The 14,268-nt window shown below is 36.4% G+C and overlaps 2 protein-coding genes and 1 long non-coding RNA gene across 6 annotated transcripts; 2 read left to right on the top strand and 1 right to left on the bottom strand.

Moving 5' to 3' along the window:
- The first annotated feature begins 814 nt into the window (after positions 1–814).
- On the top strand, positions 815–9,293 carry LOC108214101 (uncharacterized). 4 transcript variants are annotated; one of them, XM_064090424.1, is made up of 7 exons: positions 861–967; positions 1,362–1,419; positions 1,504–2,190; positions 4,682–6,261; positions 7,088–7,276; positions 7,420–7,597; positions 7,708–9,293. In XM_064090424.1, the coding sequence occupies exons 3-7, from the start codon at positions 1,512–1,514 to the stop codon at positions 9,018–9,020; spliced, it is 3,939 nt and encodes a 1,312-aa protein (XP_063946494.1). In that variant the 5' UTR covers positions 861–967; positions 1,362–1,419; positions 1,504–1,511; the 3' UTR covers positions 9,021–9,293. The 4 variants fall into 4 exon arrangements, with proteins under 4 accessions (XP_063946496.1, XP_017241388.1, XP_063946495.1 ...); XM_064090426.1 differs by lacking the exon at positions 1,362–1,419 and having other exon boundaries at positions 815–967; positions 7,088–7,270; XM_017385899.2 differs by lacking the exon at positions 1,362–1,419 and having other exon boundaries at positions 815–967.
- A 2,261-nt stretch (positions 9,294–11,554) lies between these two features.
- Positions 11,555–13,265, top strand: LOC108214104 (peroxidase 5). Its single transcript, XM_017385903.2, has 4 exons — positions 11,555–11,804; positions 12,057–12,248; positions 12,353–12,518; positions 12,614–13,265. The coding sequence occupies exons 1-4, from the start codon at positions 11,589–11,591 to the stop codon at positions 13,024–13,026; spliced, it is 987 nt and encodes a 328-aa protein (XP_017241392.1). The 5' UTR covers positions 11,555–11,588; the 3' UTR covers positions 13,027–13,265.
- LOC135151628 (uncharacterized) lies at positions 12,330–14,239 on the bottom strand. The gene is made up of 2 exons (XR_010290353.1): positions 13,987–14,239; positions 12,330–13,871 (listed from the first exon to the last, which is right to left on the bottom strand). It is a non-coding gene; the product is annotated as an uncharacterized LOC135151628 (long non-coding RNA).
- Positions 14,240–14,268: the final 29 nt, after the last annotated feature.

Genomic DNA, 14,268 nt, shown 5'->3' with positions numbered 1-14,268 from the left:
CCGGGATCAGATAATTCCAAAATTATCTTCAAATTTATCTACAGTAGTAAATAAGAAAAACGAGGTTAAATTGTCAAGAAATACTTTCAAATATGGTTTTTTCCTTGTGTTCGTAAATCTGTTAATTTTGAGTGGGTTAGTATTTTTTTGTTTATCAACACAAAATTTCTCCATCGACACTTATCCTTTTTAATAATATGAAAAATCAAGTATTTTCGATACGCTCCACTAGTAATAATGATTATTAATTGGAATTAAAACTCTCAAAATCCTAATATTCTGCTTCACGAGTTGTTCACAAAAATCAACTTTCTTTTCTCTTTTCGAAACCAACAAAAATCAACTTATAATGCGGGTGTTCGGCAAACTAAGCTTATGACTTATTTGGAAAAGAAATGATTTCAACTTATTTATCTACTATTTGACAAGTTAAGAAAAATATTTAAAATGAGGTTTAAAAACCTAAAAAACTAGGATACCTAGTTTTTTTTGAGTTTGAAACTTACTATAACAATATAACAAAATAAGTAACGGGCACATAAAAATAAATCATAAAAGCCACTAAATCTTTATTGAAAACTGTATTGAGTCCAAGCTAACCAAAATGAACGTATTTCACTAATTTTTCAGTAATAAGTTAATCATTTTCAAAAAACATAAATACGTATTCTATTTTGAAAATAAACTGAATCATATCTATAAATTAAAATTATTAAATAATATTATATATTTACTTTATAATTTTATTATATGTGAAATTTTTTAAAAAATTATTATCGCTTAGTATTGCCCATCATCCTCGAAGTCAAAATGAATTAGGTGAAAAATACATAGCTACTTCCGCAAATAATACTACAAGATAACAACAAAATTTCCAAAGCGAGCGATTCGATTCAAGCGAGTCACAAACCCAACTCGCCATCACTTCCATCTTTCAACTTGCTGTGCCGTCTCTCTTCTTTCTCTGGTACGTTTCAACCCATCTATACAATATACAATCATTTAATTTTATAAGATATAAACTTACATGTAATTTTATGTTCCATATAATCAAGATTTTGATGTATAAGTTGTAAAGTTTGTTTCTTAAATACCCCTTTCTTGATTTCTGTGTTCAAAGTGCTTGATAATTTATGTTAATTTTTTGATTATGACCATGTATTAAGATTGTTTGTTTGATGATTTTTTGTGGGTTTTGATCAGTTAAGTCAATGCACTCACATGTATGTTTATGGAATATGTAATTAAGAATTTGATGTATAGATTGTGAAGGTTGTTTTTTGACTGCCCTTTTTTTGATTTTTTATGTTTAAAGTGATTGATAATTTTTGTTGATTTTTTGATGATTTTCATGTGTCAAGATTGATTGTATGGTGATTTTTGTGGTGGGTTTTGATCAGTTAAGTCAATGGTAAAGAGGTATATGATATTTTTATGATTGTTCTTGATATTTAGTCTTTGTTAAAGATTGATAAAGGTGAAATCTTTGTGGGTTTTGATCAGTTAAGTCAATGCTACATAAAGATATGATGAGTTTTGGGTATTTGGGTAATGGAGGATTATCATCATCAGCTTCGAATTTATCGCCTTTAGCTCCTCCTTTTACAGTTGATCGGGCGAATCCAAAATTTGATCCGAACCCGATTGGTAATTTTAGTGAACCAAACGCCTATGGTGTACCCTTTAGTTCTTTCCATAACTGGCAATACCCTCGGTCATCGGCTTCCGGGCCTGAGTATTATTCTAATTACGAGTCGGAAATTGGTCCGTTACACACTGCTGATTATTCTTACCTGGGTTCTGAACCAATCAATCCACCAACTGCTCATTGGGCTTCTCCGAACCCTAATACCACAGACCCGACAAATAATCCGTTTTCGTATTCTGGTGCACCTAAGCAGTACTATCCTCCTTATCAGGTGCTTGATGATAACGTGTCATCGGTGGGTCATGGCGAAGCAAATTATGAGTTGCTGTCTAGTTCTGGTCTTGTTGTACCTGTGGTTGGATCCTCGCAAGTTGATTACACTCAAGGTTTGTCGAGTATGGAGTTTGCACCGCCATGGGGCGGGTATTGGAATGGATTATCTGAAGGAAATTGTGGTAGGAGGACGGATATTGATGGTAGTTTTCGCTTTGAAGAGACTGATTTTCCTGCTCCACATGTTTACCGAGATTACTTAAAGCAAGGTATGACCAATTTTTTAAATGAAGTGAAATCATTACTGTTTGGTTTTACTTATTTTTTTCTTTTTCGTTTTAATAGTGTTTTCTGTTTACATATTTGGCTCTTTTAATGCATGTTTTACTTCACATAATTACTTCCATGGTCTTTCTTTTATTTTATAATCTTTTTTGTTGACATATTTGATTCTTTTAAGGCATGTTTCACTTCACAATCACATAACTTACTTCCATGATCTTTAACCAGTACATGTCCCTGCTTATCCTAATCTTCCTGAACGTTATAATGAGAAACTCGCTACAATGAAGGGGAAAGATTACATAAAATCGCTGTTATGACTTTATTAATTATAAAAGAGAATTTTATCTGAAATCAGACGGGTGAAAACCCTATTTACCCCAATTCAGAAGTAAGTGGTCCAGTATACCTAAAAGTGGATACATGGTCTTCTATACCGATCATATACGTAACTTCATCTCATTGCAACTGCAATTCTCATATTACTGTAATATTATTACACTCGTCCGCTGATGCGTAACCCATCTTAGATGCTGATACAGTATTTCCGACCATTTCGTAGTAGGTCCGAATCTCACAAAACCAACTAAAACAAAATAACTGGAAGATACTTAGTTTAGCAGCAGTCACTTTCTATGTTGTTAAGCTTGATCAATCTTCTACTACTCCATTCTTTCTTTTTATCTCTTTAGATTTGAGCACCTTTCAGCACCGAATTATATGTTTTCTCACCATAATACATAATTTGGAGTGGGAGTAAAACAGGGTCATACCTTCCCCTTTGTTTTTCTGGATGTGTAAGCTCTGCAGTCTGCAAGGAGTGGAAAGAGAGTAAGAGGAGAGAGCAGGAGAAGCATGGGGGTTGGGTGAAAACACACTACAGAATGAATATGTTTTTATAAAGTTTAGATACATAACACCTTCCGACGTATCAGATCGGTATATAGGACCTCAAACCTTTAAAAAGAAAACTCGGGTCAATTTATCAAATCAACCTCATGTTGTTCATCTAGCTATCAGCTTTATTATAATTTGTTCTGTTTCATTTATATGAGATTCGAATTGACATCCTTGCGTTGCACAAAATATGGAAAAGATTGTATTCTCTGCAAGGGCCTGTTTGTTTTATAGAATTAACATATAAGTTAGCTAGTCTACTTATAAATTAATAAGTCTACTATTTGACAAATTGTGTTTAATAAGTAAATTGTAAAAGGGACTTAGGGCAAGTCCAACAATGTCCTAAACTAAAATTTGAGGCATGTGGAAGAAATGAGTGCTCCGAAAATTTCCTCGCGGTGCCTTAATACACTAGGAAATCCAATATGTGCCTTATTTCCAAGGCACCACTATGCATGTCCAACTATTTTAATCAATAAAAAATTAGTTTCCCTCCATTTCAACGCATCTCTCTCCTCTCATCTTTTCCGTTCCCTCCAATACTAATTAATATATTTATATATTTATATATATATATATATATATATATATTATTATTATTATTATTTTAACAACAAGACACAAATATAAGGCATGTTGTTAGAGTTCATATACCAAAATATTGTCCTAAATCACTAGGACAGTATTTTTGAATATATTTATAGGGTACTTGTTAGGACATTGTTGGACTTGCTCGTTACTTATATGTTGAATTCTGAAAAGTACAAAATATGTTTGTACTCAAGTTATTATTATTATTATTATTATTATTATTTGCAATTTGACTTCATAAAATCGAATGCTATCCCTTACAAAAGTAATTTCTAGTATTTTAATGTTAGTTTGTTAATGTCTATACCTTATAAGTTATGTATTATATTTTAAAAATGCAAACCCATAGTAAATTGGTAACTTAGAAGTCAAATAATACTGTTTACTTATAAGTAATGAAAGTACTTTAAAGTAAAAATAACTTTTTTAAAATAAGCCAAACAGGCCCTAAATGCAGGAAAATTTATTTGGTTTATATAAATTATAGAAAATATGAAGATAAAAAATAAATAAAAAAAATCATAGGCCATTGACTGTGTTCTAACTTCTACCATCTGCAATAATAGAATTACAATGAATGCAATTGGTGCAGCAGCGAAAGAGAAATGATCAAGTGAAATTTATACCTAATAAGTATCTTTTGAAACATTTTTTTAAAATTTTTTAAGTTAGAGCCACACAAAACCCTGAAGGCTAAGAAAGTCTTGGAAATAGAGGTTTTACTGAACAACAGGTAAGTAGAATAGTTGCTCTTTTCTCATCCTTTAATTAGGTAACACATGTCTATTGTCTGTGATATCGAATGGAAGTAGGAGAATAATAATATCTGGTCTAAATTGTGGAGTTGGTTTATAATTAGTCAAATTATTTAAATTGTTGTTATAAGTTTTTCTTCATGAATCTGAATTTGCAGTTAATTGGATCTGGATGTCTTAAAGCATGTTTAACATATGCTGTGTTAATTTTATGTTATTTTGTAACACGCAGAAGTAGTTCCTGACGAGTTTTTGAGGTGTGAAGTAAATTCTACGGCTACACAGAGAATCTATGCTGCTGTTCCTGAAAAAGAGAAGAATGGTGGGTCTCTAGCTAATAACCAGCTAGATGATTGTTTGCACCAAAATCTCAGGTTTAGCCCTACTGAGTCATCAAAAGGACCTATCCTTGGAACTAGTACAAAATTTACAGAATCTAATCTCGAATCACCCATTCTAGAACCAGTTACATTTTCCAGTAATCTTCACCAGTCCAACAGTCTAGGTGGAAAAGGTCTTCAACTATTTGATTCTTGCATCGATGATTGCACATCTGTAACAAAAGCTTCCGTGGTGCCTGTAATAAGACCACCGATCGTTGGAACCAGTTTTCCGATGCAAGATACAGTTGCTTCTAAAAGTGTAGACATTGGGGACACTATAGCTGTTAACAAGAAGGATGTTGGTAGTTATAACCAAATAATAGAGAAGGAACCTCTTCTTCCTTCAAATTCTGAAGTTAAAGAAGGTTTCTTGGATTCAAACCACCTCTGTTTTCAAGCGAGTAGAAATGACCAGCGCATATGTTCCCCAGCCTCCTTTTCTTTGGTAAAGCCACTTTCTAAAAATTCATTGAATCATGGAATCAAGATAAGAGGTCAAATTCCTGATATAAATGTTCCACATTGTTCAAGTATGTCTGTTGATAACACCGAAGCTATCAAGCATACTGCCAATGCCACCGAAAATTCTGATAATTACAACCCAGCTGAGGATTCACCATGCTGGAAAGGAGCTCCGGCTTCTAATGTTTCTCCATTTAAATCTTTAGAAGCTATACCGGGCCAGAATCGTTCGAAGAAATTAGAAACACGTGGCCTTTTGGACTTTGAAGCGGTACACAAGTTTCCTCATAATGAGTTTGTAATGGACTTTTCCAGTCAAGTATGCGGGCATAACCTCCGCAAAGAGAATTTGTCTACTGATAATACTAAAGCAGTTCTTCCAATGAAAAATCTCATTGCAACTTTGCCAACTAAAGAATTCTTAGCAGCTGCTGATTGTAGATCAAAGTCTGATGGCGTTCAACAAAACGAGAATAATAGAGATCAATATTCGAGCAATGTTGAAAGCCCAATAGAACAATACAACCTGCTGAATACATCAAAGAGTGATTTTGGCTCTCTGCAGATTCCGATCAAACAACTGTTTCCTAAAGAGGTCAATATCACATCTAACAGTGCTGTTGATGCAGGGATTATTACCAGTGAGAACTTAGAAGATGGCTGCATCCCGCTGCACTATGTGGAAAATGTTCTATATTCACCACCTTCTGAAGAAGGAAAGGCTCCTGCTACGGACTCAAGTGAAAAAGTCAATGTGCAAACTCTAGCTAGTGCTCTGCATAATATTTCAGAATTGCTAATTTTATATAGTTTTGATGATAAATGGGAACTCAAAGAGCAAGACTCGAAGACCCTTCAGCATGCAGTGAGCAATATTAATCTGTGCTTGTCAAAGAAGATTGTTCAGTTGACTCCAAAACAAGAACCAATATTCTCTAGCGCAGGCATTTCTCATATACTTAAAGAGGTACCTAGCTTCACTGGTACTAACTGAATCTCAGAATTTCGTACGAATATTTTATGGTTCATCACCTTGAATCAATTATATGAGTAGAAGTACAAGTGCTCCATGCTTGTAGGTCTAAAATTAAATTGAAAGTCTTTATCATATTAGTATTTTACACTTTGTCGTCATTGTTTACCTAGCCGAGACATAGTGCCATCATGTATTATCTCATATCATAGTGAGTAAAAGTTTCCTAGCGATCCAAAATAGATGGCTCATTGTCTATGTAAAGAGGTAATGATACCGTATTGTTGCTGAGATTATAGTTCTAATACTGAGCTCCGAGTAGTTTGTCGTGCACTGATATAAGCTTAATACGTTTATCTTCTAAAGAGCCGGAGATTAGTGGTTTTAAATACCTATGAACTTTTATGAGGCTCTTAAACTTAGTATAATTTTCTGAATTCAATCGCGGTAAGTTGTACATATAAGAAACAATAGTGAATACGAACCTGCTACTTATTAGTGGATCTGATCTTTGGTGAGGCTCTTAAACGTAAGTGATTGTAGAATTCTCTGAATTTAGCCATGGTACATCATACTTGCTAAAAATAAACAGTGAAGTTGAGCCTGCAAGTGATTAATATGTAGAATCAATTCAAATAAGCTAGGCATTTTGTAAAGTGAACTGAGCTACAGGTATTCAGCTGCACGTTAATGCTTATCATATAAATTCTAATTTTATGATATTGTTAAATATTTGTCTGCATTCCTTCACTGACCATAATTGATTGGCAAATACTATATGTCTGATTACTGCTCATGTTTCGGTCACATTGTTCTTTAGAGTGCAACAAAGGCAAGGCTTCATGCAACAGATGAAGTTGGGAACACTGCCGTTGATCAACTTGATTCATACTCTACGAATGAGAAGAAGAGGATATTCGGTGTATCTGATAAGAATATTGAGAAGATTATGAATGTTGTTTCTTTGAAGAATGATGCCGACCTTACAAGACATCATAATATGGTTCAGGTTTTTCCTTTTGGTGGATCTCTTAAACCCAGATATTGTTATTTAGATTAATTGATACATGTGAACGATAATAAGTTTATATGCTCTCATATGTGTATTTAAGGACTAAGTTACGGACATAAAACTTGAGCCATTGCTTGCAGAACATCAAGACGGTCCTTGATGAGAATTTTCAGTCAGAGGAAAGTATGTCATCAGAGACTCTGTTGTACAGGAATCTGTGGCTTAATGCAGAAGCCGAGTTGTGTGTTACGGGCTTAAAGTCGCGCTTTAATAAGGTGAAGATTCAGTTGGAGGATTGCAAGTCATACAAAACAAAAGGTTATTATGTCTACTCATAAAAGCTTTTAATAGTGCAAAAGATTATATCCTGTTCTTAAGGACTTCGTCTCTTCTTTGTTGAGTAATATCTTCTGTTTGATACATTTCAGACAATTCAGTGGCTCTAAAGAAAATCCCTAGTACAAACGTCTGTAGTGACCCTCACCTAGATGTTGCCAGCGGGTCGACTCCTGAAGCTGATGATATCCTAAAGCAAAAAGCATCAGTCCCCTGTATTTCAAGCACAAAAAGTGATGTTAAGGATGATGAAGCTTCTGTCATGGCCCGATTCCAGATCCTGAAATGTCGGGATGACAATGTAAATAATACTAGTAATTTGGAAGTGAAGTCTTTGCCAGATGTTGTGCAACCAGTTGATACTGATGTTGGTGTTGACGATTCTGTCATGGCCAGATTCCAAATTCTAAAATGCCGGGGGGACAATACTAGGAACGTGGAAGAGAAATCTCTGCTAGATGAGGTGCAACCAGATGATACTGATGTTGAGGATTCTGTCATGGCTGGATTTCAAATTCTAAACTGTCAGGGTGACAATGCAGATGCTAGTAATGTGGAAGAGAAGTCTCTGCCAGATTTAGTGCAACCAGATGATACTGATTTTGGAGTTCCATGGCAGATTACTGGAAGCCAGACTGGGAAAAAAAGTTTTGATGTGGCAGTGGGATCTCGTGTTCATCGCCATAGTGACCATGGCAAAACGGAAAATGTTGGGTTATCTCCACATGATCCTCAGCATGAAGCAGTGAAAGAGTTCAGTGTATATGCCCCGGATGATTCAACTACAGTACAATCCCGGGGCCCGGTCTGGATTCAAAACATTCCATCAGAATGGGTTAATTCTACTATTGCACAACCCCGTGGAAAGATCAGCATGCATAATGGGCTTGCTCCAGGCCCGGGCTGGAATAAAGAAATTCCATCAGATTGGGATGGTTCTACAACAGCACAACCCATCAGCATGCATATTATGCCTGCTCCAGGCCCGGGATGGAATAAAAACACTCCACTAGATTGGGATGGTTTTACTGCAGCACAACGCATTAGCATGCATAATGAACTTGCTTCAGGCACTGGCTGGAATAAAAACACTGCAGCAAATCGGGATGGTTCCACTACAGCACAACCCATCAGCATGCATAATGAGCTTGCTTCAGGCCCGGGATGGAATAAAAACACTGCATCCGATTGGGATGGTTCTACTACAGCACAAACCATCAGCATGCATAATGAGCTTGCTCCAGGCCCGGGCTGGAATAAAAACACTCCATCAGATTGGGATGGCTCTTCTACTGCACGACCCATCAGCATGCATAATGAGCATGCATCGGGCTCAGGCTGGTACGATAACACTCCATTGGACTGGGAACACGTGCTAAAGGATGATTATGAATGGCACAAGTGAAAAAACAGATATTGGCAGGTATATGCTCTTTTGTTTCACCTGTTTCTACCCAGACATCTATAAATATTCAAATACTGTGCCGTGTGATGTATATATGTGATATAAGGAAGGATCATCTCCACTTGTGAATTGTGATGATACTGTAAGTGTGATTCTGCATGCTGTCTTGTGTTGACAATTGTAAAGTTCAGTAAAATGATGTATATAAATAAGCTGAGCAGCCGTTACTTTAAAGTAAAAAGAACAGGCTCATGAACTGCCTTTATGTTTGCACTTGAATTACTACAGAATCAGAGCCAGGCTAAGCTATCTGCTATATTCCAGATGCTAAGTCTTAAAATTTTCCGAGTGCAAATTGACGTAGGTGGATGTACCAGGTGCTTAATCTATTTCAATTATATGTCGGGGACCCCTAAACTAACATACTGCTTCATAACTGTTGGATGAAGCATTCAACTAACAGTTTTGTATGTCGCTTGAATCTCAAATTTTGTGAAACTGAGCTAAATTAACATACTGCTTCATAATTGTTGCAGTGCACTGCAGTGGCTTAGAAAGATGCTTCTCTCGGAAGTACATGTAACATTGCTGAAATCAATTGCAAGTTGAATGAGGGTTTTTTTTTAGTGTACAATATTTAGGATACCAAGTCACAGGATTGGCGGAAATAAAATCACACAAATCTTCGATGGTACAACCAACTAACGGCTAATTAAATTGATACAAAGGAATAAGCAGATAGCGTAGTGACGCAGGCTAGCTCTATTGTTGAATGATACATGAGCAACAACATCAAAGAGTTAGCGCCACAAACTAGCTTCACGAGCACGAGTTAGGATGAGCAAGTGAACATCAAAGAGTTAGTGCCACCAACTAGCTTCACGAGCATGAGTTAGGACGAACAAGTGAACATCAAAGAACGCCACAAACCAGCTTCACGAGCACGAGTTAGGACGAGCAAGTGAACATCAAAGAGTTAACGCCATAAACCAGCTTCACGAGCAGGAGTTAGGACGAGCAAACGCTCACCAAGAAACAGTCAGGATAAACATAAATAACTTTTATTATTGAACGAGATACAAGCCAGTATGATTGAACACTCACCAAGGAGTAAGCAAAGTAAACATGCAAGGCAACGCAAGAAGCAACTTTTATTGTTGCATGAAACACGAGCAACGTGGGTAGTGAACACCACGATTGGGTATCACAAACTACACAGATTAGACCAACCGACAAACTACACAGATTAGATCAACGGTAAGTCTGTTGATCAATTGACAAACTACACATATTCGATCAATTGTAAGTTTGTTGATCAAAAAGGGGAAAAAGCTGTATACGCTATATATAATCAATGACGGATCTAGAAGAGAGCTCGATGGGTTAGATCAACTGTAAGTTTGTTAATCAACAAGGAAAAAAACTGTATGCGGTAATAACTAGTGGCGGATCTAGAAGGGGCTTAAACACCCCCACTCTACAATTTTGTTCTATTTACATTGTAATTTAATTAAAATATTTTATATTTAAGCCCTTATGAAATTTTAGCCTACTTTACTAAAATTACATTTTCAGCAACGTTAATATGTCATTACATAAAAATTATTGATCATATAATTTTTTTTATAAACGAAATTCCCCTCATAATGGATGTCTAGATCCGCTGCCGCGTAATGCATTAGTATAAAGCCATCTGCAACAAAGTATACAGTCTGCTAACTGTGGAAATCACATTATAACCACCAATTCCTGCCTCTGTAGAAGCTCTACCAGTTCATATAACACCCAGATATAAAAAGCCAAATTTCAAGTGGAGGAGGTAAAAATTCTTGGTCCTGTCAGGCGAGCCTAATTCCACAAAAATATGATATTGTCCATTTTGGACCTGGCATGCACAGGTTTGATTTTGAGCATCTCCCAAAAAGTCTCGTGTTATTAGAGTTGTTCTGACTGCTTATATCTAGCAATCTGCCCCGACCAATGGAAGGCCCAATATTCACAACTAGGTTGCCAAGAACCGAAATCACATTGGTTTCTGACTTTCCGGATTCAGTACCTATCATTGTTAAGAAATCACCATTGCCGAGATCTTGATAATGATATTCAGAAGGCAACAACATAGCACAGCTGCATAACTGCCCTGCCTCAAATCAAGGATTACAGACCGCAACTCGCTCTAATCAGCAAAAATTAACTAATTATAATCCCACATGCAGACATATATGTGTGTGTCACAGACAAACATATCATAACCAATTAACCACTAAAGCTGGATTATGTGCAACAAAGTCAATTTAACTAATCCCATGTATCAGATTTCACAACTGTAATACGTTTCCTAAGAATGATTAGATAATATAATATCGTATTACACGTAAATCTTTGTCCTCAGTTCCTTTCTCCAGGCACATACAGTGTCTAACCTAATATCTGCATTCTCAAATTGAACTAAACAATCATTAATAGTACTTAGTGGACCATAATATGAGTAACTAAATCATTTTATGTTACTATATATACTGACAGTGATTCCTTAACTAGGCAGAGACATAGTTCTGTAAGACCAAAATGAGTTCAAGAGAGCTATGTACTTTTTTGTTCACTTTGGTTTTGATATCATGTAGGTTTAATAGAGTGGAAGCTCAGCTTCAAGTAGGGTACTATACACAGTCATGTTGGATGGCAGAGTTCATTGTTAAGAATGAGGTTCGAAATGCTTTCATTAGGGACAGGGGACTTGCTGCTGGTTTAGTCAGATTACATTTTCATGACTGTTTTGTTAGGGTAAGTAGCACTTCACATGACTAATTTTACGTTCTAAGTCGATGCTTAAAGTTAAAAGTCCGTTTGCATGTCCAGGCTGCATTCGACAGGAATTCCAGCATCTGCTTCTGAACAAGATCATATAGAGTTGTAATATTCCCATGACTAGGACTCTAGGAGATCTAACTTATAACTGCAGTGAAAACTTACTTTTTGTTGAATGTAATTTATACAATCTTTAACGGATGCATAATTATTTGATGTTATCACTAGGGCTGTGATGCATCTGTCCTCATAGACTCTACTCCTGCAAACTCAGCAGAGAAGGATTCTCCAGCCAACAATCCTAGTCTTCGAGGATTTGAGGTTATTGATAGAGCAAAGGCTATGCTTGAAAGTACATGTAAAGGGGTGGTCTCATGTGCAGATATACTTGCATTTGCAGCTAGGGATAGCATTGAGATAGTAAGCATCTTCTTTCCCTCCTAAGAACTAAAGTACTCATACATGCAAACGTTAAACGTGTCTCATCAGCCTATACACATGTACATAATCTAAAACTTTTATAGACGGGAGGACTTGGCTATGATGTACCAGCTGGGAGAAAGGATGGCAGAATTTCAAGAGCTTCAGAGGCATCTGCTAACCTACCGCCCCCAACAAGTGACGTCGACCAACTCACTCAGTCCTTTGCAAACAAAGGACTAACACAACAAGAAATGGTTACATTATCTGGTAAGCATTTTCGCATTGAATAGCTAGGCATGATCAATTTTTACAAAGAGATGGTGGAAAACATTAGATATATACTAAGGTTTCATGAATCATAGGTGCACACACCATTGGTCGCTCTCATTGCCCTTCGTTCAGTAACAGACTGTACAGTTACAACACGACAACAGTGCAGGACCCGAGCCTAGATTTGTCATATGCAGGGCGGCTAAAGCAGCAATGTCCAGAGGGAAGTACAAATGCTAATTTGGTGGTACCAATAAACCCTTCCAGCCCTGCAACAACTGATGTAGATTACTACACAGATGTTCTTGCTAATCGAGGGTTGCATACCTCAGACCAAACCCTCTTGACAAATGCAGCAACAGCTAAACAAGTTGCTCAAAATGCAATGAACCCCACGCTCTGGAGAAGCAAGTTTGCTGCTGCAATGGTGAGGATGGGCCAGATTGGTGTACTCACTGGCTCTGCCACAGGGGAAATTAGAACAAATTGTAGGGTCATTAATTGAGAGAGTACCTGGTCTTCTGTTTAATATTTTCTCATGTTTTAAGAGGGATCCATATAAGCAATTCCCACTGTACTTTTATAAGTTCGACTGTCTTGCCTAGAGCTTCGAAGGGGCCTGGACAGATGCGTGTGTATCTTAATTGGAGACTAAGTATCCTAAATGGAGACTAAGTATTGTCACATATTACATACTATATGCTTACTAAAAATTGTGAGTTCAAAGTAATTTTATCATCCAAATTGTACATCTTCAATTATTGTTCTATCATCAAATATTTGCTTTTCATCATCACAAAACACGGTCATCTGATTTAAAGAGCAAGCAAAAACATTTTGTGAATATGAGCCGTAATCTCTGTTCTAAGAGTCCGTGATATTAATTACCAGGCACCAGCACAATTGACTCAAGAATGTGAGCATTCGGAAGTAACATGTAACAAAACCTAGGTGCATCACTAAGCATTCTTGATATGGAAATGACTGAAATCCAACAAAACCAGAAAACTGTGCCATGCAATAAGAACTGAAAATCAATAATAGGTGGTTCATACATTAAAAACTCATCCCAAGTGACCAATTGTTTCCGAAATGACCAAAATCTCACCTGGGCAGTGAGCTCCATTATAGCACTGACTATGTCACCATCATGGGTCGTGAGAGCAGCGATGGCCTTGTTTCTTAATACCCCTGCTTGTGTCATTACCAGCTTGATAGCACTGACTATGTCACCAAAATCCTTGTTTGCAACTGAGAGCTTTAGCCTTGTATCTTCACCTCTCCAAATATAATATACGTCTCAGACTTTGGGCTTTTGAAGACATCAGGCTTTGAGATGAAAAACAACATCTGACAATACACAATGAAGATATTAATGTACAGATATATAGTTTCACGGCTTCAATTCATAGGATAACTTAACGGCCAGAGTTCAGTGTAAAAAGAAGAGGGGAGAATACATTACCAGCTCTCAATGAAAACCTTATCCTGGAACATGAGGGAAAGAGGTGCCATTGACACACCATCTTCATTTCTTGTCAAATACTTGTCAAATCTTCATTAAGCTTACATTTCTCAACGTTACGTATCTATTTTGAGATTGGCGGAAATAATACAAGTGATGGAAGATTACCAAACATATATACAACTCTTATGTTTCATTTGCATTAGATTGAAAAGATACAATTTTTCTCAGTTTCACCTTATTCTTTCTTAATTTGAAATGTACATATCTATTTTTCTGATT

Source organism: Daucus carota, chromosome 3 (assembly GCF_001625215.2).
Source record: "Daucus carota subsp. sativus chromosome 3, DH1 v3.0, whole genome shotgun sequence".
Classification (NCBI taxonomy): Eukaryota; Viridiplantae; Streptophyta; class Magnoliopsida; order Apiales; family Apiaceae; genus Daucus; species Daucus carota.
The sequence above is the reverse complement of the archived record's forward strand: the minus strand, read 5'-3'. Positions and strand labels throughout refer to the sequence as shown.

Coding starts and splice junctions, on each gene's coding strand:
- LOC108214101 (XM_017385899.2), top strand. CDS start 1,512: ATGCTACATAAAGATATGATGAGTTTTGGGTATTTGGGTAATGGAGGA. Junction 2,191..4,681: donor CCGAGATTACTTAAAGCAAG/GTATGACCAATT, acceptor TGTAACACGCAG/AAGTAGTTCCTGACGAGTTT. Junction 7,598..7,707: donor CAAGTCATACAAAACAAAAG/GTTATTATGTCT, acceptor GATACATTTCAG/ACAATTCAGTGGCTCTAAAG.
- LOC108214104 (XM_017385903.2), top strand. CDS start 11,589: ATGAGTTCAAGAGAGCTATGTACTTTTTTGTTCACTTTGGTTTTGATA. Junction 11,805..12,056: donor TTCATGACTGTTTTGTTAGG/GTAAGTAGCACT, acceptor TGTTATCACTAG/GGCTGTGATGCATCTGTCCT. Junction 12,249..12,352: donor CTAGGGATAGCATTGAGATA/GTAAGCATCTTC, acceptor AAACTTTTATAG/ACGGGAGGACTTGGCTATGA.